General features: G+C 51.4%; 1 protein-coding gene across 1 annotated transcript in view; it reads left to right on the forward strand.

Moving 5' to 3' along the window:
- KLHL29 (kelch like family member 29) overlaps positions 1 to 25,958 on the forward strand; it is a 257,953-nt gene that overhangs the window by 180,803 nt on the left and 51,192 nt on the right. The window contains exon 4 of the mRNA XM_049784506.1: positions 25,517 to 25,658. Within this exon, the coding sequence (XP_049640463.1) occupies positions 25,517 to 25,658 (142 nt within the window). The remainder of the gene's footprint in view (positions 1 to 25,516; positions 25,659 to 25,958) is intronic.

The raw sequence follows: 25,958 nt of genomic DNA on the forward strand, positions 1-25,958 counted from the left end.
GTAACAGTGGTGGCAGCTGTGCCCGGGCCCCAAGACATTCTGTCCTGACCATCCACACGCTGACCCTAGATCAGCACATTCCCCTTCAGCCCTGTGTGCTGGCTGGGGTTTCGGGTGCTGGGGGTTGCCTCTGGGGGTCCAGAGAGCCCTGACTGTAGTGGATATGCTGGTGACTGTCCCTCCCGGCCCAGGGACACTACTGTTTATAGGCTCCTTATTTTAGCTTTCGCTCCACTCCTGTGGGTAACCAGAGAGATGTGAACTTGGAGTGACACCTGCCTCCCCCCTCAGAGAGGAAGACCAGGGGGCAAAGTCAAAGGTCAGAAGAACAAATCTCTTCCTAGACTCAGTCCAGTTCAGTCCAGTGACCCTTTGGGGCCAACAAAGCCCAAGGAAGATGGTTCTGAGGTAAGAGTTAAAGCTAGTAGAATTTGAGGGACCTTGAAACAATGGTGTATGGCTAGCCTTAAAGATCTAGCTGCCCTTCTATATATCTGGGGGTGATTTGAGTCACAAAAGACAGCCAGAACTAGGGTCTCAGATCTCAAGACCACCTTCCCTCAAGTCCGGGCAGCAAACAGGAGTTTCCTGAGACTGGGATGGGGAGAGAGAGGGCTGACCAAGTTGTCAGCTACCCCCAAACCCCACTCTTTAGAGACCTTTGGTTAACTCTGAGCTCTTTTTCAAGACAGAAATTTGGGGATTCCAGATTTTTTTTTTGGTTTTTGGGTCACACCTGGCAGTGCTCAGGTATTACTCCTGACTCTGTGCTCAGAAATCGCTCCTGGCAGGCTCAGGGGGCCACATGGGATGTCAGGACTCAAACCTGGGTCCATCTCAGGTCAGTTGCATACAAGGCAAAGCCCGAATGCTGTGCTATTGCTCCAGTCCATGGGGTCCCAGAATTAACAGCACCTCCAGGCCTCCCACCTGGCCACTCTGTTGATGGGGTCTGAGACTGGGATCCGAAGGAAGAAAGTTCATCTGACTGCTTTCAGAGAGAGACAACTGGAAGAGGGGTCCCAGAGGGCTCTCTGCCCCCACTAGCTTCCTCCCACCCATCATAGCCTCGTCAGCAGGGGTGGGAGTAGCTGCTCTCAGTCCCAGGGGAAGGGTCTGCACATGGCTCAGGGTACTCTGGGCAGGAACAAGTCTGGGGGGCAAGTTCTGGTCTATCTTTACTATTCTATCTATTCTGGGGGAGACATGTAATCCAAGAAGGGGGCCTGATTTCTGGCAGGTTGCCCACAGGACTGTGAGGCCAGATTTCTGGGCTTGGGCCAGCTAGACAGTCAGATGGGGGACCTGGTCCCCAGGGTCCAGGGACTGGGGCAGCCCTGGAGGGGGTAGCAGTATAATCTGCACCAGGACAGGGGACAATGGAGAGATGGATGTTCCTTCTCCCCTAATGCAGCCGCTGCCTCTTGGATCTCTGTCCCTGAGGGGACTTGCCAGTGATGAAAGCAAGGGGCAGCTCTGCCTGGAGGCAAGTCCCCATGGGCAGCATCAGGACAGTCAGGAGCACACTCTCCTGCCCCAATTGTCACACAGCTTGTGGGTCACCTAAGTCCATCACATGCATCCAGCAGAGCAGGAGAAAGCTGGGTGTGAGCACCTGGCCCTCAGCCTCTCCACCATGCAGCCTGGGAGATGACTCCTTCACAGCCCAGGGCCTGATAGTGAGGGCAGGAGGATGCCCTCCACTCAGGGGATTCCTTAGCCCCCTCTGATAGAGTCGTCTTTGGGGTTTTGTTTCATTTGTTTTGTTTTTATTTTTGGGCCACACTGATGACACTCAGGGATTACTCTTGGCTCTGTGCTCAGAAATTGCTCCTGCTTGGGGGACCATATTGGATGCGAGGGATCGAACCCGGGTTGATCCTGAGTCGACTGCATGCAAGACAAACTCCCTACCACTGTGCTATCAATCTGGTCCCACACTTCAGGCCTTGTTGAGAATGGCACATAAAACTTTGGTTCTATTTTCAGAAAAGATTAAACCATCTCCTGTTTAAATTCTCTGTGCAGATGATACAAAACCTGGCTGTGGGTCTGAAATAAATGACTCATCAGTAAAAAAAAAAAAAAAAGAGAAAAGAAAGAAAGAAGTTGTTCCCACTCTCCTCAGGCTTTGTACGGCCGTGAAATTCTCCCAAAGGTGCAGGAACTGGGAATTATTTCTGGAAGGACAGAGAGAGCAGATGGGGGCGTAGGTCTGTGTGTGTGTGTGTGTGTGTGTGTGTGTGTGTGTGTGTGTGTGTGTGTGTGTGTGTGTGTGTGTGTCTATGCGCACTCAAAATGCCCTGTGCATGTATGTGTGCATATCTGTGTGTGCTTTTGTAAGCAGATATTAATTTGAGAGCATTCTTTAAATACTGAGGAGGAGGACGGCAGAGGCTCTACTTAGCAGCATTTCCAGGCCATGGCATTTGGGAAGCTTTTCCAGCCAGAGGCGGACTCTGCTGGGATACACCAGACCCTATGAACCTCTTCCATTTAGGGCAGGGGTCTTCAAACTATGGCCCGCGGGCCATATGTGGCCCGCAGAGGAGTCTGATCCGCCCCGCCAGCACTGAGCGCTGTTTGGTTGCCAAGATACCTGCCAGCATATACACTCAGTGTATATCCAAATATCAGGAACCATACACTCAAAATGGTAACCATCTTTGGTAGCACTTATGCCTGTGAACAGACTTTTTCAAGAATGAAACATCTGAAATCTCCAACCAGATCAAGATTAACTGATGCCCACTTGCATCACTTGTTACGGCTGGCTGGCAGTGACAAATATGGAACCGGACATTGACCATCTATTTAGCCAAAAGCAGGCCCACAGTTCCCATTGAAATACTGGTGCATGATCTGTTTATTTATAAATGGTTTTCATTTTATTTATATAAGATATGTGCAGTGTGAGTAGGAATTAGTATCTCATATAGTCCGGCCCTCCAGCTCTCTAAGGGACCGTAATCCGGCCCCCACTTTAAAAAGTTTGAAGACCCCTGATTTAGGGTGTCCTGGACAGCTGATGCAGAAGATATTTGCTATTTTGGTGTATTGCCCCTGAGAGCTGAGTTTCCAGGAACTGACTTTCAATCCTGGGGAACCTCATCCTGTGGGAGCTAATGTACCCCATCAAGTGTTTCCTACAGGCACTCTTGGTTTTGATCCCACCCTCTTCCCTCTTTCCAGTTGTTGCTGCTTTGATGATGGGAAGTTACAGCCATACTTGTTTGCAGTGTTTTGAACACAGGCACACCGGGGAATTGTGTGTTCTATGGAGACTCCAAATGCACCTTAGTCATGGTACTCGCCAGGGCTCCCCTATAGTGGCAGTATTCCCGCTCCCTGCAGTTCTCAGAGGTGAGCACAGCCTGGGCCGTGCAGCCACAGGGTTTCAAAGAACAGAGCTGTGGGATCCACACTGTGCCATGGGAGCCTACTGGGGGCTCAAACTCTCAACTCCGTGTTTGCAAAACATGCACCTACCTGGCCACTGAATTACGGGTGGCTCTGTGATCAGGCGACTAAACAATAAAAATGTTCACTCCATGCAGTTCCTTTGGGGTGGGCAGACACCTCTCAAGCGGGCTTCAGCATACCCAGAGACCCCCGGCAAGCAATTCTCAGCTGATCAGGCTGTCGTTCAAAAATTAGGCCAAAGATTTTGTGCTTGTTAGGAGTCTTGGTATTAAGTATTAACTGAGCCACTCCCGAGGCAGTGCTCAGGGGCTCAGGGCTACACCCCAAAAGACTCAGGGGACCCAGAATCAAACCCATGTCAGTTCCTTAGGACCTATGGTCTAATTCCTGTACTATCTCTCCAGTCTGGAATTCCTTTCTCTTTTTTTTTCCTTGGGGGAGGGGGCTTGGGCCACACCCGGTGATGCTCAGGGGTTACTCCTGGCTATGCGCTCAGAAATCGCTCCTGGCTTAGGGGGACCATATGGGATGCTGGGGGATCAAACCGTGGTCTGTCCTAGCACACACAAGGCAGATGCCTTACGGCTTGGGCCACCACTCCAGCCCTGAAATCCTTTTCTTATACAACCGGCATCAGCAGTGTGGAAAGAGCATAGTTCACAGCTTGGTGTGAATTGGGTTTCTCCATGTTTCCTTCTAACACCTAACCCTAGTCAGAATGGTGGGAAAGAAGAAGGTTGGGGAAGGAATCTGGGTGCCCAGGCCAGGAACAATACTTAGAGGACTTTTGTTGAGCCTGTCCCAAAGGCCAAATGTTATCTAATGCCTCTTTGGAGTTGGTGCAGTTGTGCCTAGAAACCTACAGGAGGTGGTGCCCAGAGTGAGCAGCCACCAGCTTAGAGAGTTACCAACTAAGAGCGTACCACTGTAGGTGAATCTAGCTAAAAGCCTGAACAAAAGTTTTTCCCTAACTTCCTGTCTCCCTAACCTCTTCCTCTGAGATCTAAAAACCCACTGAATAGTTGCTTTTGTATTTGAATTTACCTTCCCCACCTGGGATTGGGGGTTTGGATTTAAATAAGGAAAGGCTGTCTGGCTTTGGGCTGGAGAGAATGCACATGGCATAGGCAGCACATGGCAGAGAGCTGACTCCAATGAATAGCTTTCCTGACTGCTGTGTATTATTTTTCTGCCACTACCTTACTTCATCAGACCCGCTGGCCTAAGGGGTTAGAAACATGGTGCCTGGGGCAGTCTCACCTACCTGTGGAATTATATTTTCATTTTTATTTTACATACCACCTGCAGGAGGAATGAGGAGGTTGGAAAGGAGTTTTCTTTTTTTTTAATTATCTTTATTTATTTAAACACCATGATTACAAATATGATTGTAGTTGTATAATTTCAGTCATGTAAAGAACACCCCTCTTCACCAGTGCAACATTCCCACCACCAATGTCCCAAATCTCCCTCCTTCCCACTACACCCACACCTGTATTCTAGACAGGCTTCTACTTCCCTCGATCATTCACATTGTTATGATAGTTCTCATTGTAGTTCTTTCTCTAACAACACTCATCACTCTTTGTGTGGTGAGCTTCATGTAGTCAGCTGGATCTTCCAGCCTCCTTCTTTTTTGTCTCTGGGAATTACTGCAAAAATGTCTTTTATTTTTCTTCAAACCCATAGATGAGTGAGTCCATTCTGCGTTTCTCTCTCTCCCTCTGACTTATTTCACTCAGCATAATAGATTCCATGTACATCTATGATTAGGAAAATTTCATGACTTCATCTCTCCTGACGGCTGCATAATATTCCATTGTGTATATGTACCACAGTTTCTTTAGCCATTCATCTGTTGAAGGGCATCTTGGCTGTTTCCAGAGTCTGGCTATTGTAAATAGTGCTGCAACGAATATAGGTGTGAGGAAGGGATTTTTGTATTGTGTTTTTATGTTCCTAGGGTATATCTCCTAGGAGTGGTATAGCTGAATCGTATGGGAGCTCGATTTCCAGTTTTTGGAGGAATCTCCATATCGCTTTCTATAAAGGTTGGACTAGACGGCATTCCCACCAGCAGTGAATAAGAGTTCGAAAGGAGTTTTCTGACCCTCAGAAGAATCTGTCCCCCTGTCCGGCACTGGGATTGCCGAGAGGGCCAAGTGCAATGGAGAGTGGGTTGATAGATATGGAGTGAGAGATATGGCAGCTTACAATAAAGGAGTAGGACCTACTAGTGAAACGTCTGAGAGCTTTAGCAGGGCAGAATTTTTTTCATTGAAAATAGAAAACCGAGGGGCCTTAGCGATAGCATAGTAGTAAGACGTTTGCCTTTCATGCACTCAACCCAGGATGGACCCAAGTTCGATTCCCAGTATCTCATATGGTTCCCTGAGCCTGCCAAGGCGATTTCTGAGTGCAGAGCCAGAAGTAACCTCTGTGCACCACCAGGTGTTGCCCCCCCCCAAAAAAAAACAAATAAAAAAGAAAAGAAAAGGGGCCAGAGAGATAGCATGGAGGTAGCTCATTTGCCTTGCATGCAGAAGGACATGCATAGAGCAGGAGTAACCCCTGAGCACTACCGGTGTGACTGAAAAAAAAAAAAAAAGGAAGGAAGGAAGGAAGGAAGGAAGGAAGGAAGGAGGGAGGGAGGGAGGGAGGGAGGGAGGGAGGGAGGAAGGAAGGAAGGAAGGAAGGAAGGAAGGAAGGAAGGAAGGAAGGAAGGAAGGAAGGAAGGAAGGAAGGAAGGAAGGAAAGAGAGAAAGAAAGAAAATAGAAAACCGAATCTCAGAAAGAAAGAAAGAAAGAAAGAAAGAAAGAAAGAAAGAAAGAAAGAAAGAAAGAAAGAAAGAAAGAAAGAAGAAAGAAAGAAAGAAAGAAAGAAAGAAAGAAAGAAAGAAAGAAAGAAAGAAAGAAAGAAAGAAAGAAGGAAAGAAGGAAGGAAGGAAGGAAGGAAGGAAGGAAGGAAGGAAGGAAGGAAGGAAGGAAGGAAGGAAGGAAGGAAGGAAAGAAAGAAAGAAGGAAAGAAAGAGAAAGAAAGAAAGAAAATAGAAAACCGAATCTCATCCTCTCTCACCCAGATTCAGCCATTCCTGAATCTTTGGTGAGCAAAGGCTTGGCCTGAGAATCCCAGACCCACTTCGCAATCTATTTGATCACCTTTGATCCCACACACCTCGCTCTTCTCAAGGCTGGCTGGCCAAGGCCCCTGAAAGGTCACCTTTGGCCGCCCTCAGACAGAAATTCCTCCTTTCTGTGCTGAGTACAGGGCCCAAGAGAAGCTGCGTTCCCAGATCGTCTGCCTGGGAGGGAACTGAAGCTACTAGAAGCCCAAAGATAAGGCAGCAAGCAGCCTGTGCGCTGAGTCCTTTATTTCCTCCCAAGAGTTTGCATCTTGAGTCCATCCCAGGAACTCACAGTCTCTGATCAGCATGGGCGCTGTATGCAGGTGGCCCCTGGCAGGTTTTTTGGGTCCTGGTCTTCTCTGCTGCTTTGTTTCATCCTGAGTGTCTGGAATATCACAGGTGCAAAGAAAATGCTGGTTGTTTTGTATGTACTCGAAGTTCGAGCTCTAATTCACAAAGTACACACTTCACATTTGCTCGGGTAAATAAGTCCTCTAATTGAAATGCATTCGTTCGAGAAAGAGATGCTGATGGTTCAACAGATAACCAGAGAACCAAGAGCCTCTCAGCGCAAATTACAATCTGGAACATTTAGATACCAAACCCATTCGGGGAGGCACTCAGGTTTGGGATAATCCTTCTCTGCAAAGAGCTCTGAAGCCCATCCCCAAAGCCTCGTAATTAAAAATTCTAAATCACGTCATTTTTTTCTTCTTGGAAATGCTTTTATGCTCTGTCTTATTTATCACCACTCATAATAACAATCATGATAACAATAATAATAAAACTACTGTGTGATTAAGGCGCAGATAAGAAATGGAGAAACAAACTGTTTATGGGTTTTCAGCAAGTCTTAGCACTAGGCACAGGAAGAGGGTAATTGCCAGAAGGTTCTTTTGGAGATCTGGTTCTAGGAGCACTGTAGGCTGTAAACTGAGAGGGGTTCAGTGGTTCTGTCCCATCTAGTAGCCTGTTCCCAGGTGTCAGTCCTTTTTTTGAGTTGCTCACTCATTTGTGAAGCGCCTGGATTTCTAAGCAGTGGAAGGGGGCAGTTTGGGAGAGATGACAACAGGACTAGAATGGACCCCCTCTCCAATCCTAGGAGGGCTCAGTGCCTGATGTGATATGGTCAACAGTGGCTGCAGAGAGCTAGGTAGCCCTCCCCGTGGGTATTCTGTGTAAGTGGAGACCTCCAGGATCCTTGAGAGATAGCCAAGAGAAAAAGAGATTGTGAGAGAGCAAGTGTAGGCAGGAGGGCCCAGGGTTGATATAACAGATTACTTCAGAGAAGTGGGAGCAGCTGAACCCCTTTCCTGAGAGAGGAGGCCAGCTTGACCCACACCTTAAAGGCAAAGGGGGCCTTTGCAGGGTCCATGGGCAGAGTGTTGTCGGGTGTATGCTACCAAACCTGCACAGGCTGCAACATGGGATGATGACATGGAGAGGGGACACCGTGTAAGAACCCTGCTGGCATGGGCCTGGGGAATCCACAGCCCTGGAGAAAGAGAACAGGTGGTGGCAAGATATTCAGGGTGGCGCTGCCTACCACAGGCAAATATTTAGACAAAAAACATGAGGCTGGGGGCCAGAGTGATGACGCAGCAGTAGGGTGTTTGCCTTGCACGCGGCTGACCCAGGATGTACTATGGTCCGATCTCCCGGCATCCCATATGGTCCCCCAAGCCAGAAGCGATTTCTAAGTGTATAGCCAGGAGTGGCCCCTGAGTGTCACTAGATGTGGACTAAAAACCAAAAAAAAAAAAAAAAAGAAACATAAGGCTGAAGCCATAGTACAGCAGGGAGGGTGCTTGCCTTGCACACAGCCAACCTGTGTTAGATCCCTGATACCCCATGTGGTCCCCCATGTCAGGAGGGTTTTTGGAGAAAGTCCATCAGGAATGGTCCTTGGGTGTAGGATAGAATCAGGAGTAAGCCCTGAGCATCACCAGGTGTAGCCCTAGAGCAAAAATGAAAACAAAACTCCAAGGCCATTTCTCGTTTCCTTTCGTAGATGCAAGAAGAGATAGTAAGTTAGGTGGCAGGAGCAGGCACAGTCTGGCTGGGCCGGGGACTGTTGGGCTTCAGAGCCCCAGCATCAGCCATGATGGGCATGAGCAGAAGTGTGTAAGACTGACCCATGACCAAGGGGTCCATTGGGATCCCATGTACCCAGTGGCTGGTGGTAAGGGTTTGCATTAGAGCTGAGAAGTCAGGCAGGTCTGATGCTGAAGCCTCAGCTCACCATCCTTGGTGGGCTTTGCGTAGTTCCTGAGTTGCTCTCTGGAATGTTCCCCAGCTCTGCCTCTCAGCTGAAAGTTGGGCTGACAGTGGCTTCCAGGTTGTGTGCCCAATCTCTTCTAGAAAGTCAGTCCTTTAGGGGCTCATCAGAATAATCCCAATAGGCCTATCTCCAGAGCAAGGTCTATTCAGACCCTGTGCCCCGCCCCTCCAGTCCTTCCCATGTGTTTTTTCCCCTCACATCTCATCAGTACTCCCAGCAGGCCAAGAACCCCACTACTACCCACTGAGCCACCCGACCCTAGTATGGCAGCCCTACCTTGGTTTCTGCTCTGAATCTGAATGAAGCCCACTTCCCTTCCCTCTCCTGTCTCGAATTAGGGGGGTGGACTAGGACACACAAAAGGGGCACGTGAGATTTACTGAGGCTCCCAGCACTTCCTCACCACACTCCCCGCACCGCTGAATCAAGACAAGAGAGGAGCCTCCGGCCTTTATTACATGGAGGTTTTATTAAAAAGGAGCGTCGTTTCAATCACCAAGTAAGCGAGTCACAAGCACATTTTCTGCATGGATGAGAATCCGAACGGGGAGCAGCCTCCAACTGTGGCCTCGCTCACAGCCCGGTGCCGGTGCCAAGTGCCAGGGTCCCCAGAGCCACCCAGAGTAGGAGGTGGATCAGGGACACCCCATCCAGGGCTCTGGCCCAGTGGCAGACGGGCTGTAGCCCTTAGAGACAGCCACACATGTCAAGCACCCGCTGTAGCAGCATAAGGCTGTTCTGCTGGCTGAGCTCAGGGATGCCCATGGGGGCCCAGATGTTGGGGTGCTGGTTCTCATTCCTGAGCTTTTTCTCTAGGTTTCATTTTGTCAGCTGTGGTTCCTTTGGGAAAATGGGGCCACACCTGGCGATGCTCACGGTTTACTCCTGGTTCTGCACTCAGGATTTACTCCTGGTTGTGCACGCAGGGGACCATGTGGGATGCCGAGGATTGAACCCAGGTCAGCCAAGTTCAAAGCAGATTCCCTTTCTGCTGTACTATCGCTCTATGTACATAGAGCTTTCTACCGGGATCAGAATTATGGCCCTGTCACAGGGTATTTGGCCAACCTGGTCTGATGGAGCCAGCATACAATTCATATCACAGCCAGCATGATGGAGAAGTGGGCTTGTGAAAATATGAATTTTCAGGTGCCGAGAAAAGTGCAGGGCCACATAAGGGGTCAAGGATGGGGAGCAGCACTGCCCAAACTTTCAGGGGGCACTGGGTCCTGTCCAGGTGAGGGAAGAGAGCATAAGTGTTCTGGCTGGTACCTGGAGGCAGGAACAGAGCTTGCCTGGGACAGGGTCTGGTCCTGCAAACTTAACCGGGGTCTTTTCCTGCTGAGCCATGCAGGGACTGGGAGCTATTTCTTCAGCCTTCGACTTCCTGGGGTAGCATGTAGGGAGATGAGACCAGGGGGGCCAAGCTACTTGTCTGGCAGCTCTGTGGTGCGTGAAGACCCCTAGAGGAGAGGTTGGTGCTGGCTACCCTGATCTAGGCCTCTTGTCCCTCCTTCCCTACTTCATCGATCCCTAGGTGAAGCTGAGGAGTGATCATACCCAGATAGACAGACTGCAGTCTGCAGACCCCTCCCAGAGGGTGAATGAGCCTTTCCTCAATGGAGTTTAAAAGAAGGTGCTGCCAACACAGGCTCCGGAGGAAGCCCACCCTCACCCAGCACTTGGACAGCTTGCCAGGCAGGCTAGGAGGCACTGTATAAAGAGCAGGACCGGGAGGGGTCCCTGGCCACTTGCATAGACTCTCCCTTGCAGCCTAGGATAACACAGGATGAGCAGCAGATGCACCGAGCAGAGGCAGGAACGGAGACCCAGAGACTTTCAAACCTGCCTGTGCCTGAATACAAAGGAGGAGGGTGTCAGACCCCAGGGGCTTAACAAGGGATGCTGCACCCGTGCCCTGCCCCTACTTTCCTTAGGATGGCTTTCATGCCACAGGCAAAAACTATTATTGCATTTCATCGTTGAGTGGCACCCGTTTTCTTTTTTCCATTTCTCCTTTGTTGGGAGACCCCAGTGGTGCTCAGGGTTTACTCCTAGCTCTGCACTCAGGGATTATGCCTGGAAGGTTCAAGGGTCCATCTGGGTGGTGGGGACCAAACCCATGTTATCCACATGCAAGGCAAGCACCCTGCCCACTGTACTATCTCTGTGACCCTGCAAGTGTTTCTTACATATCTCCACCAGCTTGATCTGTTGTAGATCAGAACCTTTGTGACTGCTGGAAAAAAATGCGTAAATTGGGGTACCAGTAAATGGGGTTCGGGAAACCCCCTAGTTCAGTTCTCCAGACCCTCATCTGATTGTTTACCCTTGGCCACCCACCACAGTTCACACACACACACACACACAGAGTCCCCCAGGAAACCTCCTAGTTCAGTTCTCCAGACCCTCATCTGATCATTTACCCTTGGCCACCCACCACAGTTCACACACACACACACACACACACACACACACACACACAGAGTCCCCCATCCCCTACTGATTTCAGGCTCCTCTGTGGGAACCATCTCTGGGGGAGCCATGCCCTGAGTCCACTGCACTCACTAACACCTCAGCCCATATAGCACAGGCTCTGGAACTGGCTGTTTCAGGAGTGTGAAGAGGCAGTGTGGGAGGTTCTGAGCACTGGTTTTAGCTCACCTGCTTGTTTGCGCTGGGTCTCACATCAGCACCATAGCACGGGCTCTCATGTACCCAAGGAAGTTGCATTTTGCTGTCAGAACTCGAGGGTTCTGCAGGGAGAGGGAGGCAGTGCCCACTCGGATGTGGGACTCCGCCAGGCATCTAAGGAGCAAGGAAGCTCGGAAGGTGCTGAACCATCTCTCCTTCTCTTCCTACAATTGCAATTCCAGGGGACCTGCCTATCAGGGATCCACCCGCTGTGGTCTCCAGGCCCACCTGGTCTGTCCCCAGTAGAGACCACAGCCCTGGTGGGCACAGCGCTGGCCAGGACACCGCATGGTCTGGGGACAGTATGTTTGTTGCCCCCCTTCCCAAAAGGGAGTGACTGTTTTCTCCCTCCTGTAATTGTTACCATCTGTTTCCCTCCGCCGTGTTTGTTGATGTTTTCTTGTTTTAAAACTGAAATGAGTCACGATGGAAGCTGATTTAGGAAAAAGCATCTGGGAGGTAGGCGCTGAGGGTCATGGGAGACGGTGGGTTTCAGGGCCACTGGAGGAGAAACAATCACAGAGGGCAGGTGTCTGTCCACTGCTCTGATCTAGAGGGGCAGCTCCTCCCTCAGCCCCCATGCCCGATGGGCTCCTGGCTCCTGTCTTTTACCGGTGGAGCTCCTCTCGGTAGCTGCCAAGTCTGCAGGTATGTGGGCAGGACTCTGATCGCGAAGAGCCAATGCAGCAGCAGGAGCTGCCAGGACTAGGCTGGGTGGCTCCTTCTATGCTCTCTTGTGCCCACTAGGTAGATATGAGGCTGCAAGTACTCTGGGTCTCATGTGCAGTACCAGGAAGTAGAAGATGTTCAGGAAGTGGAAGATACTAGTGGGCAAGGGGCGAGGTTGGGAGGGGAGCCCCTGGAGGTTATAGCTGGGGGGTAACACTGTGTTAGGTTTAGCAACCTGGCTTTCAGTTCAAGGCCACAGAAGGGTTTCTTTCTCTTCCTTTATTTGGGGGGGGGGGGCACATCTGGCGGTGCTCAGTGGTTACCCCTGGCTCTACACTCAGAAATTGCTCCTGGCTCAGGGGACCATATGGGATGCCAGGGATCGAACCCTGGGTCAGCAGCGTACAAGGCAAACACCTTACCACTATGCTTTCATTCTGGCCCCCATGGTGGGGTTTCTGAATGAAGGATCCCCATGCCTTGTCCACTTGGTTGATGATCTGCAACTTACAGGGATCTCAGACCCTAATTAGTAGATAGAAACAGATTTGGGAGAAAGATTGTGCCTGGCCCAGCCCTCTCCTGACCTTCTCTGGGGCCCCGGGGTTATTGGGCAGCTGCCCTCTGCAGAAGTCCCTGCTCTGCCCAGCCCTGAAAAGAGGGTGTGCACTGAAATCCCTCTTCTATTTATGTGTTGTTGGTTTGTGGGCTACACCCAGTGTTGCTCAGGGTCTACTCCTGGCTCTGCGCTTAGGAATGACTCCTAACAAGGCTTGTGGGGGACTCGGTGGTGCCAGAAATCAAACTGGGGTCTTCTGCATGCAAGGCAAGTGCTTTAACCTCCAGCCTGAGATCCATCATGCCAACTCTGTGGAAGTCAGAACCAGAGGCTCTGAGAAGTGAATTGAAGCAGGCTTCCCCCTGCAGCCCCGGGCTCTCCATGCTGCACAGAGTCCTGGCCACAAGAAGCTCCCACCCCATCTCCGTTCCCACACCCTGCCCAAAACCCCCCAGCCTGCGCTCAGCCTAAACTGCACAAGACAGGCGTGTGCCCCGCCGCTGACGCTGACATTCTGACGAACAAGCCCAGGAAACTTCTCGGGCCTGCATATTTAAGCGCTTTTATTAAGTGGAACAAGCTATTTCTGAACACAAGAGTGGCCAACAGCCTTAGAGGAAATTAAAATGAACCATGACAATGGAGAATTGCACTGGGGCACACGGGATCCTCCGGAGATAAATACAACAAGCCTTTCAACAGCATTCGGGAAAGACTCGAGATCATGGAGATTATTGTGAGCAGTGGGGTGGGGGGGGGAGAAAACCCCGGAAATAGGGAGCTCAGCCTGCTAGGAGGAGCAGGGTTGTCCTTTCATCTGACATTTGGGGAGGCCAGAGTAATAACATAGCAATAATAATACAGAGCAATGATACAGCAGGTAGGGCACTTGCCTTGTGTGTGACCGACCTAGGTTCAATCCCAAGTATTTTATATGGTCTCCTGAGCACTGCCAGGAGTGATCCCTGAGTAAGAGCCATGAGTAAGCCCTGAGCACCATCAGTGTGGGCCCCCCTCAAAAAATATTGGGCTCCAGGGGCAAGGCGGACAGGGAGATCACAGGCATGTAGGTGTCTTTTAAGTTCAGCCAGTGCCTTCCCCCTGTGCCTTTGCTATGTGTCCCACCCAAATTCATAAATCAACTCCCTCCCAAAGTCCCATTGTATTATGGTAGTTAGAGATGGGATTTGGGGGAAATACTTAGGTTTACATGAGGCCCCAAGGATGGGCCTCCACAAAGGACTGAGTGTCTTCATCAGAGGTAGAGACACAGAAGGACACAGAAGAGGTGCCTGGCTGAGCCCAGCAAGAGGTGATCGTTAGGAGCCAGCTATGTGAGGCCAGGTAGACCTGGGACTGATGTTTCTATCACACCATCAGCCTCGCACGGCCTGTGTGACTAACACAGGGTGTGTGCTCAGACCAGATATATATACATACATATATATGTATGTATGTATGTATGTATGTATGTATGTATGTATGTATGTATACTCACACCTCGGCCCCAGAGCACTCCCAAGCAAACTGACACAGCTCAGGTTCAGAGGATAATATTGTAAGCCTTGTGCTCCAGGGAGTTCTCCACGGTCTGTTAAGCCTTCAGGGCCACGGTCTCCTAATGCCAGAACTTTCCTCATGAAATGCTGCAGGAATGAAAGCTTGAGTGAGTGAGTGAGTGAGTGAGTGAGTGAGTGAGTGAGTGAGTGAGTGAGTGAGTGAGTGAGTGGATGATTGAAGGAACCAGTGAGTGAGTGAGTGAGTGAGTGAGTAAAGTGACTGACCGACTGACTGTACCACCAGAAGTCCATGAGCCTGAACACAGCGATAGAACCAGATAACCAGACAGTGCTGCCAGAGTTAAGGAAAGGAAGGCCTGCTCAGGAGGGACCCTCAGTAGACAGTTTTTGGGATCCTCTCATCCTCTCAAGTGTCTCCAGCAAATGGCCACAGGACTGCCATCTACTAGGTAGGCCTAGCCCAGCCACTCTGCAGGTCAGCCCAGTGGCTACTCCAGTCCCTTGGGGAGGCCTTCAGGGCTCTGGTCACCCCCAGTCCTCTCCTGTCCATCTACCCATCACACCCCTTCTCCTCTCCTCAAGGATCTTGCCTCTTCCCCTGCATGGGCCCTTCAGTGCATTTAGCGTGAATCTCTCTGCCCAATGCCTGAAGGGATGGGCAGGCATTAGCAGTGCCAGTTCCTTTAAAGAACCACTTCAATCACCTCAGTTCCGAGTTCAGGACTCGAAACTGGGCTGCAGCCAGAGGGCGCAGCTCTCCCTCCAGACCCGCCTAGCCCTGCTCCGCTCATTACCCACAGCTTGAGCCAGCACAAAGCATAGAGCGAGCTCCAGGGAGCCGAAACAAGGCAGGCCCAGATCCTCACTGCATACTTCTGGAATATTCTGCAGCAACGCCCCACCCTGCTCCCTCCCGAGCCCCACAGTGGCGCAGTGACTTGTTCTGGAAGTCCCCACAATCACTGATGAGTTCCTTCACTATGGGGGTGCAGGGCTCATCGGTGTCTCCTTGTTTGTTTCTTTGTCCTGTCTGACCCCGAGGTGGCCCTACCGCAGTCCCTTCCCCTGTGAGGTCTCTAATGAGGTCGCCGAATAGATCTGTGCTGGGGCCATGCTTGCTGGCTGGGAGAGTGAAACTCAGTCTGCTTGGAGAAGTCAGAGGCCCACAACAGAGATTTTTCCGAGCCCGGAATGAGTCCCTCTTGCCAGGGAGCTGTGGCACGGAGAGCTCCACCAATATACAGCTCCAAAGGCAGAGAGAGACAAAGCTCTTCAAAGGAGTGTCGGAGCTGGGACACTCTCAAAGAGACCTAGAATGTGGTCATGTGGTCATAAGACCAAGTCCTAGGGGGTCCCATGTATGCTGAGTTCAATTCTGGTGACTCTGCTGTCTGGGACCGATTGTTCCACAAGCAATTTATGTTTCCCCCTTCAGCCAGGTATGTCCAGCATCATAAAGATGACAATCCCTAAGAGCTAAATACATGGGTGGGCATGGAGGCATGTATGAGCACTGCAGTGAGTCCCACCAAACCCTCACTGTGCCCTCACAGTTAAGAGGGGTGCCCTGTGCCAACTCCATATGCCAACTCCACTACTGGAGGAGTCCAGCGTTTGGGGAGCACTGACCCGACCATGCAGACGACCCAGGGCACAGGGTACCACTTACCTGCCCTGTTCCAGCTGCCATATCAAATGCCACAAGCAAAGATAAAGGGGAAGAAAACAAGAGGGGTGGAGGGTGCTTATTGAAGAGGGGAAACCCAAAGAGGTTGTGATGGGTAGCAGGGCTCGCTCTGGGGTTTCTTCTGGCTCTTGGGGGTTCTGGCCTTAGAACGGGTTCTGAAAGATTGGGGACCACCTCTGCACAGAAGGCCCAGCTTGTCCGGGCCCAACTCAACCTCCAGAGGCCCCTGTCTTTGATCGCACGCTTAGGGATCTGTAGCAGATTCCACTGGGGGACACCAAAATCCTAGCCTCGGAGGACCCCGCCAGGTCAGTGCAATCACCTCGGGTTCAGCCCACAGATCAGCAGAGAGGGCATTTGCTCACAGCTTCAGGAAGACTTTTCATCTGAAGACAGCAAAGGCTCCAGAGGCAGCAGCTCAGTGGGGCAGTGAGGGGCGGGCCTGCAAGTGACCCTGGGCTTCCACAGGCTGAGACGGGGCGGGCCTGGACCAGCCAGGCATCATGCCCGCCAAGCTGCTCTTTCAGAAGCATCTTGTGAGCAAGTCCACAGGGCTCCAAGTCCGGCCCAGCTTCTCTTCTTTTCTTTAGAGGTGACAACCAGGAATGATGAAGACAAGTCACATTCTCAGAGGGATTCTGAGTTCACCCATAACTGGGGGACAGTGAACAGGCAGTTGCCAGGGAGCAGCGGGATGGGCAGGGGCCACAGCTGTGAGGGCCACGAGGGCCTGCAGAAGTAGGGGGACGATGAAAGAGCAGGTGGCCCTCCTGTCCCAGTGGCCTCGGGCTGCATCACAGGCCCCTGCCGAGGCCAGCCTGCCCTCACCTTTCGGCAGAATGAAAGGGAAGCGGCTCTGAGAGGAGAGCGGAAACCAGGCGCGAAGGCCTCTTTCTTCTCATACTTTCATTTACGGTCAGCTTTTTTTTTTTTTTTTCCTAGGTGATCTTATTTCAAAGCCCCTTTGAAAATGGTGTGGGTTTTTGTTATGGATGAAAAGTTACTTGGAAATGCGACTGAGAAGTTTTCACTTGAAATTTGTTAGAGAAAAGTTGAAAGCTTTATGTTGTGAGGTTCTGCCAGTTTGAGGGGATGTGTGTGTGTGTGTGTGTGTGTGTCCGTTTCTTTTGTCCACATGGTCCATGCAAAGGGGAGGGGTTTAGAGGAAGAAACGATGGGGCCAGGTATGGTCCAGGCATGGTTAGGAGCTTCGGGCCAGTCTTGGACCAGGCCTAAGAGTCTGTCCAGGCCACACCAATGAACGACGAGAAAGGGCCACAGCACATAAAGTTGGTGTTGGATAGGGGAAGCTGAATTCTATCAGGATTAGGGTGTCGCACTATGATCGGTAAGAGTAGGGGAGGGAGAGCATGGTCTGTGGGTGCCCAGGGGACACAGCAACAGTGGGGACCATTAGAACTGTGGGTGGAGGAATCCCCATCTCGGTTTTGGGAGCCATGGAAAAATCATTATTAGAGGACTGGGAGGGAAGAGCACGTAGGAAGAGAGTAGAGACCATGATTGTGGGGATCAGAGACCAAAGATAGGCAATGGGGCACCTCAGTGGGCATCTCCCAAAGGTCAGGGATCCCATAAAGGCCCAAGGGGAGAAGAGGAACAATGAGGGGACAGAAAGGAGCGTTTGGGGATCCCCCAGAATCCCTCAAAAGGCAGGTAGGAGGAGCCGGAGAGATAGCATGGAGATAAGGCATTTGCCTTTCATGCAGAAGGATGGTGGTTCGAATCCCGGCATCCCATATGGTCCCCTGAGCCTGCCAAGGGCAATTTCTGAGCGTAGAGCCAGGAGGAACCCCAGAGTGCTGCCAGGTGTGACCCAACAACCGAAAAAAAAAAAAAAAAAACCCAGGTAGGTGCCAGATGGAATATCAGAAACCACCATGATCAGGGTCCATGGGAAAGTCAGGGGACAGGACAGGATTAGGCAAGGGAAGACTATTCTGCCCATGGAGTAGCTACAGGCTGAGGAGCTGGAGAGACCAGTGATCTGACTCTGCATCCAACCTGTGTTCATGATTGGAGCAGAAAGCCTGACCAATGGCATTTGAGGGGTGAGGAAACCCCAGCCCTTGTTCCTGGACTGTGGCCCTATGGATGTGGCATCCATGGAGCTAATGCCCTGTGACAGTAGCAGCCAGAGACTTAGGAACATTCTTCCTTTTTCTTTTTTTTTCAATTTATTTATTTTGGTTTTGGGGCCACACCCAGCTGCGCTCTGGTTACTCCTGGCTCTGTGCTCAGAAATTGCTCCTGGCAGGTTCTAGGGACCATATGGGATGCTGGAAACTGAACCTGGATCCATCCCGGGTCTGCTGCATGTAAAGCAAAGGCCCTATGGCTGTGCTATATCTCCTGGACCCCTGGGAACATTCTCACTGTCACAGATACTCCCTCCCAGAGTCTCAGAATGGCTCAGACTTGATCGGAGACCTAGCAGTGAGCAGTGAGAGCCCAAAAAGCAGGTGGCAGGCTCCACTGAGTCTGTAATGATCAAAGGGGTTGGGCAGCAAGGCCAGGTCATGGGCCAGTGTTCCTCAGCCACCCGCCCCCCACTTCACTCCCTCCCCAGTGCCCAGCAGGCGTGTAGGCATCCTGAGACATCTTATTCCGTAATGTGATTGGAATCCGGGTCTATATTTAATATGACAAGATGGAAATTAAAATTTGAATAAAGAATTGCTTTTCTGTAAGTTGCTCTGAAAGCAGCCATTTAGCAGCAAATTGGTAGAGAAAGGTAAGTGCAGGTCCCTCACACCTCTTCGGCCTCCACTTCCAAGCATCTCAATTTAACACATCGTCGGGTCATATCATTAGAAATTTCACTGGACTCTGGATGCATAGTGGGACTACTGCGGGGGGAATAGTGGGAGTGCAGGGGGCCTTGGCCTGGACCCAGGGAGGGACTCAGAGAGGGCAGTCTCACTCATGGGGGCCACCTAGCCACTCTCAGCACCCACAAATCCTGACTGCCAAGTTTGTCACTCAGTACAACCCTCAAAGGAGAACAATAGACCCTAAGTGCCAGCGGCGCTTCCCAGAGCCCAAGAGGCAGAGTTTAGGGTCTGCAGAGCCCATGTCTGACCCTGTAGGCTCAGGCCATGACATAGTCCCTAAAGTTAGGACCCCTGAGAGTCTCTCAGCAAGGCCTGCCCAGTGCTCCAGCCCCAAAGGCTCCTACAGTCCCACCGGAGGCCTGAGCCTGAGCTTTGGTTCTCCTGGTGCCCATTGTGGGGTCCCTGAAACACCCATACTACCAAGGGGAAGGGAGGGTGTACCCCAGCCTCCAAAGCTCTGGGTTTGCCTTCTGAACTTCCCCAGATGCTTTTCACGTGCATTCAGGTCTGGGGACCCCTCCCAGAAAGGGGGGGTGAGACTCCAGCTGCATGATCTTGAAACCAATACCCACAGCAATAATCTGCCAGACCTAACCCCTGAACCCTTCAAAGAACAGCGCAGTTAGATTCCAAGTATATGGTTACAAGTTCAAATCCCTGGTGTCCCACATATGCAAGCACTCTCTGGCTGTGTTGTTGTTGGGCTAGGAGTGCTGCAAGCAGGACAGTGAGGAAATGTTCAAGTACCACAGCTGGGCCTCTCTGAAAACCCCAGTGCTCAAGCCACTAAAGTGAAGGGAAAGAAAGGAGAAATTTTTTTGTTTTGTTTTGTTTTGGGCCCACACCCGGTGATGCTCAGAGGTTAAAAACCTCTCGCTATGAGCTCAGAAATCACTCCTGGCTTGGGGGACCATATGGGACTCCAGGAATCAAACCGTGGTCTGTCCTATGTCAGTCACGTGCAAGGCAAAGCACCCTACCGCTGCACCACTGCTTCGGCCCAAAATTATTTTTTTTTTCAACAAACCGAAACCCAGATAGCAAAACAGCCCCCTTTGAGCCCCCCTAGTTGTCCCATTAAGGAATACTTGCTCACCAGTGCCACCTTTATATGAGAGGCCCTGCGAGTCCCCAACTACACACACATAAACACTTATACACATAGACAGATACATATGCACAACACACACAACCATGCTGAATAAGTTTGCTGAGCAGTACCTGAAGGTGTGCTGGAAAAGGGAGACTGCCTTACAGGGTTGGGGGGGCTAGGTGGAAGTGGTGAGACCCTCAGTGATGGTCTCTCCAAGCCGGTGATACTCCAAAGAGCCCAAGAAGAGGTGTGAGAAACTTCTCTGGGAGTTCGAAGAAGAACTGAGCTCTCCCCCAAGTGAAAAGAAAAGCAGCATTCTGAGCTGGGTCCAGGAGCACCCCCATCCTCATGCTCCTAAATTCACACGTGTCAGCTTCACTGAGCCTGGCCTCGGAGCTGTGCTGAATTTCTCTGACGGCTCAGCTTCCAGATGGGAAAGATCTCACCCCCCAAAAATAATTACAAAATAAAGGAAAAGCAAAATCTCACCCAAGCCTGTTGGAGCTGCAGAACCTGTGACAGGGAAGCTGGCAGCATGGTTTCCTGGCTGCCTCTTGGAGGTGGATGTTACACAGGGGGCTGGGCCTGCACAATAGATGTTGGGGGACCAGTGAGAAGGCTGTGGGCCAGACCACACAAATGCAGGAGTCCCGGATTCAGGCCTCGGCACACCTAGTCCTCCAGCACTTCCAGGTGTAGCCCCCCAAACAAACACAAAATGGAAAAGGTGCTGAAGGTATGATGTGGGACTCAGCCCAGCCAGCAGCTGCTTGTCAGAAGGGGACCTTGGGGTATGGAGTGCACATCACTTGGGCTCTCCTGAATTTAGCAGTTATTGTGGGGATCCCTGAGATAAAAAGAAAGAGGAAAAGTCCAAGGTGTTCACCGAGCATGCCTACTTCATCTTCTCTGCCATCCCATTTTCCTTCCAAACCACTTCCCTCCTCCACTTCCCTCTCCAACCATGGAATGCTAGGAAGATGCTGCTACTTGCATCATCACAGCTTCATTGTCTCAGGCTGGCCTGTCCTTGTGGAAGCAAATGTCATGGCACAAGTGACTTGCAGGCAGGGTTTGCGTCTTGGGCTCCTGCTGTCTCTGGGGTCTACTATGTCCTTTAGACTTCTGAGGGGCTTCACCTTGTTGCTAGATCTTAGAGACATGGGCCAAGAAGTCTGCAAGGCTGGAGGATGCCTCGTAGGATCATTTTCGGGACACTGGACTGGCCTGGCAACATCATGACTAGGGCAGAAGCTGAGTCCTTGAAGGCTAGGCCTGGAACTGCCCAGTGCCTTACCACCTGGGGTCTGCTCCCCTTTTGTTTGTTTTGTTCATCCTCATGGTCCTAGAGCTGACCAACCCTGTAAGATTTTTTTTTGGGGGGGGGTCACATCTGGTGGCGTTCAGGGGTTACTCCTGGCTCTATGCTCAGAAATCGCCCCTGGCAGGCAAGGGGGACCATATGGGATGCTGGGATTCGAACCACCAACCTTCTGCACGCAAGGCAAATGCCTTACCTCCATGCTATCTCTCCGGCCCAACTAACCCTATACGATGACACTCAGATATTAACCCAAAACAAAGGCATTCCCTCATCTTCCTCTTCCTGTAAATATCTCCTTTTTATATGTAAAAGTCCACCTGGATTACTGAACCTTTCCCCTCCTGGTGGGTGGGTGTTGGTTTAATAAAGAAAGAAGCAATCCTGGCTTTTGGCTCTGACAGACACCATGAAAGAGAAGCCATGAGAAGCCACTGACTCCATGACTCTCTGCTGACTGGCTTGGTTTATTAATTCTTCACTGCTACCCTGCTGCTTCAGACCTGTCTGTGTGGGGGTTGGAGACACGGTGTGTGGGGTGATCCTTTTATTTTACAAAGGCTCATTTGGCTGCTGCCAGGGCAGGGAGCAGGCCTGGACACCACTGACCCTGGGCCCCATGATGCTTCAGGCCCAGAAAGTGGCAGGACAAGCTGAGGGACCAGGGCCTGTTTCCTCAGTGAGCTTAGTGGAAGACCTGCCAGCACCCCACCATGAGCAAGGTAGGCAGGTTATGGTATGTGGGGGGCCCAGGTATCTTGGAGATGATCTGAGTTCCCAGATAAGACCAGCATGAGCCCAAGGCAAGAGGTAGACTCTGGAGGTAGTTGGGGGGGGGGGGTGATTCAAGCATAAACTCCATAGATGTACAGGGGTGGGGAGAATCTGGCATGAAACTTAAAGGCATATTCTGGAGGGGCAGGAAACAGCATGAGTTCAGGAAAGACGGAAAATGCTCTGCCAGGTGTTGGCCTCGTTATGTTGTATTTCTCATATCTAGATGTTTGTGGGTTGCATTGTCAGCTGAGCAAGGACCCCCCAGCAAAGTCAGTACCAGCCCAAGAGTGGTGCCCACTGGGAGGTGCTCACAGTGCCATTTGGGTATGGATGAAACTCGGAGCTTGTACCCCACATCCTCTCTCTTTTACCCACAGCAGGGTTGGATCTGGGGGTGCTAACTAGATCTACGAGCAGCCTCTAGCAGTTTTATGGCAAAGGCATGAGGGTCCCAGCCTAGCGGCTCACCATCTGGAACCATCCTCTGTTCCTTCACCCCAGACCCATATGAAGCTCAGAGACCCGCTCTTGATCACAGGGCCAACCCCCTCGGCCTCCCCTAGGTGTGTACTGGACAGAAGGGGTGCACGTGCGCATGTACCTGACATGCACAAGGCCCCATGTTCCATGCCCAGCACTGCTGGCCCCCACAGGCTTCCCCCAAGCTCTGTCAGGTGCAGTCCTGGTAGCCCCCACATGATGCAGCAGCCTCAGTCTGAGCAATACAGCCTTTTCCCAAATGGTCGCTTCATCGCCAAGTATCACCCTGGACCCCCCCCCCCAAGCTCTGCTTGAGAAGCTACTTTCCCCACAAGCACTCACTGTTCCTACTCCCCACGGACACGGCCAGGCAAGAGCTTATTCTGGCCGCACCGGTTCCTCTGTGTCCCTGGTGTACTGGCCCCACACACCAGCTGTCTTGCAGATTTGCAAGTGAGCAGGCTGTCAGCAGGGTTTGAAATCTCAGGCCTGAGCACAGGGGAAGGTTCCAGCACTTCCCATTATTGGGCAGAATGGGGCTTGTCTGCTGCAAGGGTTCCAGGTCTGGTTAGCAGAGACCCACACCTCTGCTCTCATGCACTGCTGGAAGCTGGGAAGGAGGGATGCTAATGCAAGGAGAGGCAGGCGGTCCCTTAGGACCCTGCAAACCAGAGTTGCAGAGAGGTGCTGCAGCGCCCCCTCCTGGCAGGATGGGGTGTCTGTCCTGACACCGCTGGAGGCTCCATAGTCCAACTTTATCCCAAATAGGATGTGAGTGGCTCCTGCCATAGGATTTGCCCCCAACAGTTAATACTGTGATGATGATGATGATGAGGAGGAGGAGGAGGAGGAAGAGGAGGAGGAGGAGGAGGAGGAGGATGTTGGAGATTGCCATGTCTGTGACCTGAGCCCACCTGGACAAAATGGGCTTTGAGAGAGGGCTGCAAGTCGGGCACCCTGGCAATCTACTTAAGAGAGGAGACCCTGTATTATTCTCTGAGCTGCTAAGTCCATTGGCTTAACACAGTCGCCACCTTCTCTGCATCAGCATCAGAGCTCCCAAAAATTCCTGCCGCTCCTTCCTGGCTGGCCTGATGCAGAGCCAAAGTGTCTTGCTGGTCAGCAAAGGGGCAGGCCTTCTAGGGGTTATTTCAGGGGCTTCCACAGAAGACAAGAAAGGCTGGAGGTGGCTCAGGGAGGATGTGGGGAGCCCCAGGGGTCCACACCAAGCACTGCCCTGGTGGCCTTCAGGCCCTCCGTGGCAGTCCCTAGTACCTCAGGTCCAAACAGCACCATATTCCAGGGCTCTTGCACTAAACTGTTACCCCAGTTAACTGAGAATCGTTGGTGGCCCTCAAATCATAAAAATGATAAGTAATGGGGCAGGAGAGATGGCATGAAGGTAGGGTTTTACCTTTCATGCAGAAGGATGGTGGTTCAAATCCCAGCATCCCATATGGTCCTCGGAGCCAGCCAGGAGCAATTTCTGAGCATAGAGCCAGGAGGAACCCTTCCTGAGCGCTGCCGGGTGTGACCCCCCCCAAAAAAATTATAATAATAAAATAAATAAATAAAAGATAAGTAATAAAGTGTCCCTAAGGTACCCTCTTGCCTTCTCTGGCCCTGCTTAATGAGCAGCCTTCACTGCCTCTCACACTACTCTATCAAATCTGGACTAAGTCTCACCCTTTGGGGAGTCAATCTTCTAAAAGTGCCCCTGAGAGACCCAGAACCCCTCACATCCCCATGACTCATTCACCAGCAGGGCTTCTGAGTTATAATTATTTATTTTTACTTATTGTTAAATCACAAATAAAGGCCATCAAGAAAAACGTGGGCAAATATGTGAGATAATCTTTTTTTTTCTTTTGGTTTTTGGTGTTTGGACCACATCTGATGATCCTCAGGGGTTACTCCTGGCTCTGCACTCAGAAATCACCCTGGCAGGCATGGGGGACCATATGAGATGCAGGGAATCGAACCAGGGTCTGTTCAGGGTTGGCTGCATGCAAGGCAACTGCCCTATCATTGTAGTAGCTCTCCAGCCCCCAGACTAGAGAATCTTTTTTGGGGTACCGCATACTCCAAAACCCCTGATGCTCAGGGGTTACTCTTGGCTATGCACTCAAAAATCGCTCCTGGCTTGGGGTGCAGGTAATCGAACCACAGTCCATCCTGAGTCAGCTGCCTGCAAAGCAAATGCCTTACCGCCTGCGCCATCACTCTGGTCCCCTAGACTAGAGAATCTTAAGTCATTCAGACCCCCTGATCAAGACTATGGGTCCCCAGAGCATTTTGGATTTCCCCTTCGGCTCTTGCTCTCTCTCCAGCCAGGAGGTTTTGTGTGTGTCCTGCTGGCTTGCCTTCTTCAATCCTAATAGAGTGGGAACCCCCAGCCAGCGCATCAGGAACTCTTGGCAAGTGTAATTTTTTGTGATTCTGTAATATTCCACTTCAGATCTGTGGCTGCAGGTCAGACCAAGGTCATTTCTTCCTGACTCAAAATATAAATAAATCATTGAGGGCCTGGGACAGAAGTTGCCTGCAGCTAGGGGCCAGGGGTCCTATGAAGATGCCCGTTGCCCACCAGAGTGGGAGACAAGATGGCAGCTATCCTGCATGGGCCTCATGCTCTCTATTCCCCATGGCCATGCCGCCTCCAAGCCTGCTTTCTCAGCTTTGAAGTACTGTCATGCTGTGTCGCAGGGAGACGCTGAGTCCATCCCAATTTTTTCTCAGTGCACCTGCCATGTGGTGACAGGGGTAGGTAGAGGTTGGAAGGATGAGCCAAGGCTGGGGGAACATGGCTTCACGCACTGATCAGACGAAGAGTGATGATAAGGCCAGGGAGATATTGGGGTGGCTTCTGAGAGAGGCAAGAGCTGGGCTTACACCCCCTCATCCCCCACTCCAGATACTAGACAAGCTGGGTCTTTGGCTCAGCCTCCTGGGTTCAGTGGTGTAACTGCAGGTGATCCCAGAGCAGTGACCTGGATAGACAGAACTCACTTTTCTTCCCCTCTGCTTTTCCCCAGGCTCCCGGCATCTCCAAATCGGACAATCCTTCCCAGGGCCTCACCACCAGCATCCGGTGGGGACAGACGCCCATCAACCAGTCCACGCCCTGGGACACAGACGAGCCGCCGTCCAAGCAGATGCGGGAAAGCGACAACCCAAGTAAGTGTCCCAAGCACGGCACCACTGTCTGCAGGGCTGGGCTGGGCAGCCAGACCCCAACCTCAGACCCAGAACAAGTTTCTCAGTCACCCCTGCAGTGTGTGGGGTACTTGCATTCATTGAGAAATGACACATTGCACACTGGGCTCTCTGCTTTCTACAATACCCCTAAGCTGTGATCAAACGGAAACCTTCCTGGGGTCCTCTCATGGCCACCAGTCATTTCCTGTGCATATGCTAGAGCCAGGGCCCAGATTCATGTTTTCCTTAGTGTGCTTTCTGGTTTGTTTGGGGGTTTTT

Source organism: Suncus etruscus, chromosome 12, assembly GCF_024139225.1.
Source record: "Suncus etruscus isolate mSunEtr1 chromosome 12, mSunEtr1.pri.cur, whole genome shotgun sequence".
Taxonomy (NCBI): Eukaryota; Metazoa; Chordata; class Mammalia; order Eulipotyphla; family Soricidae; genus Suncus; species Suncus etruscus.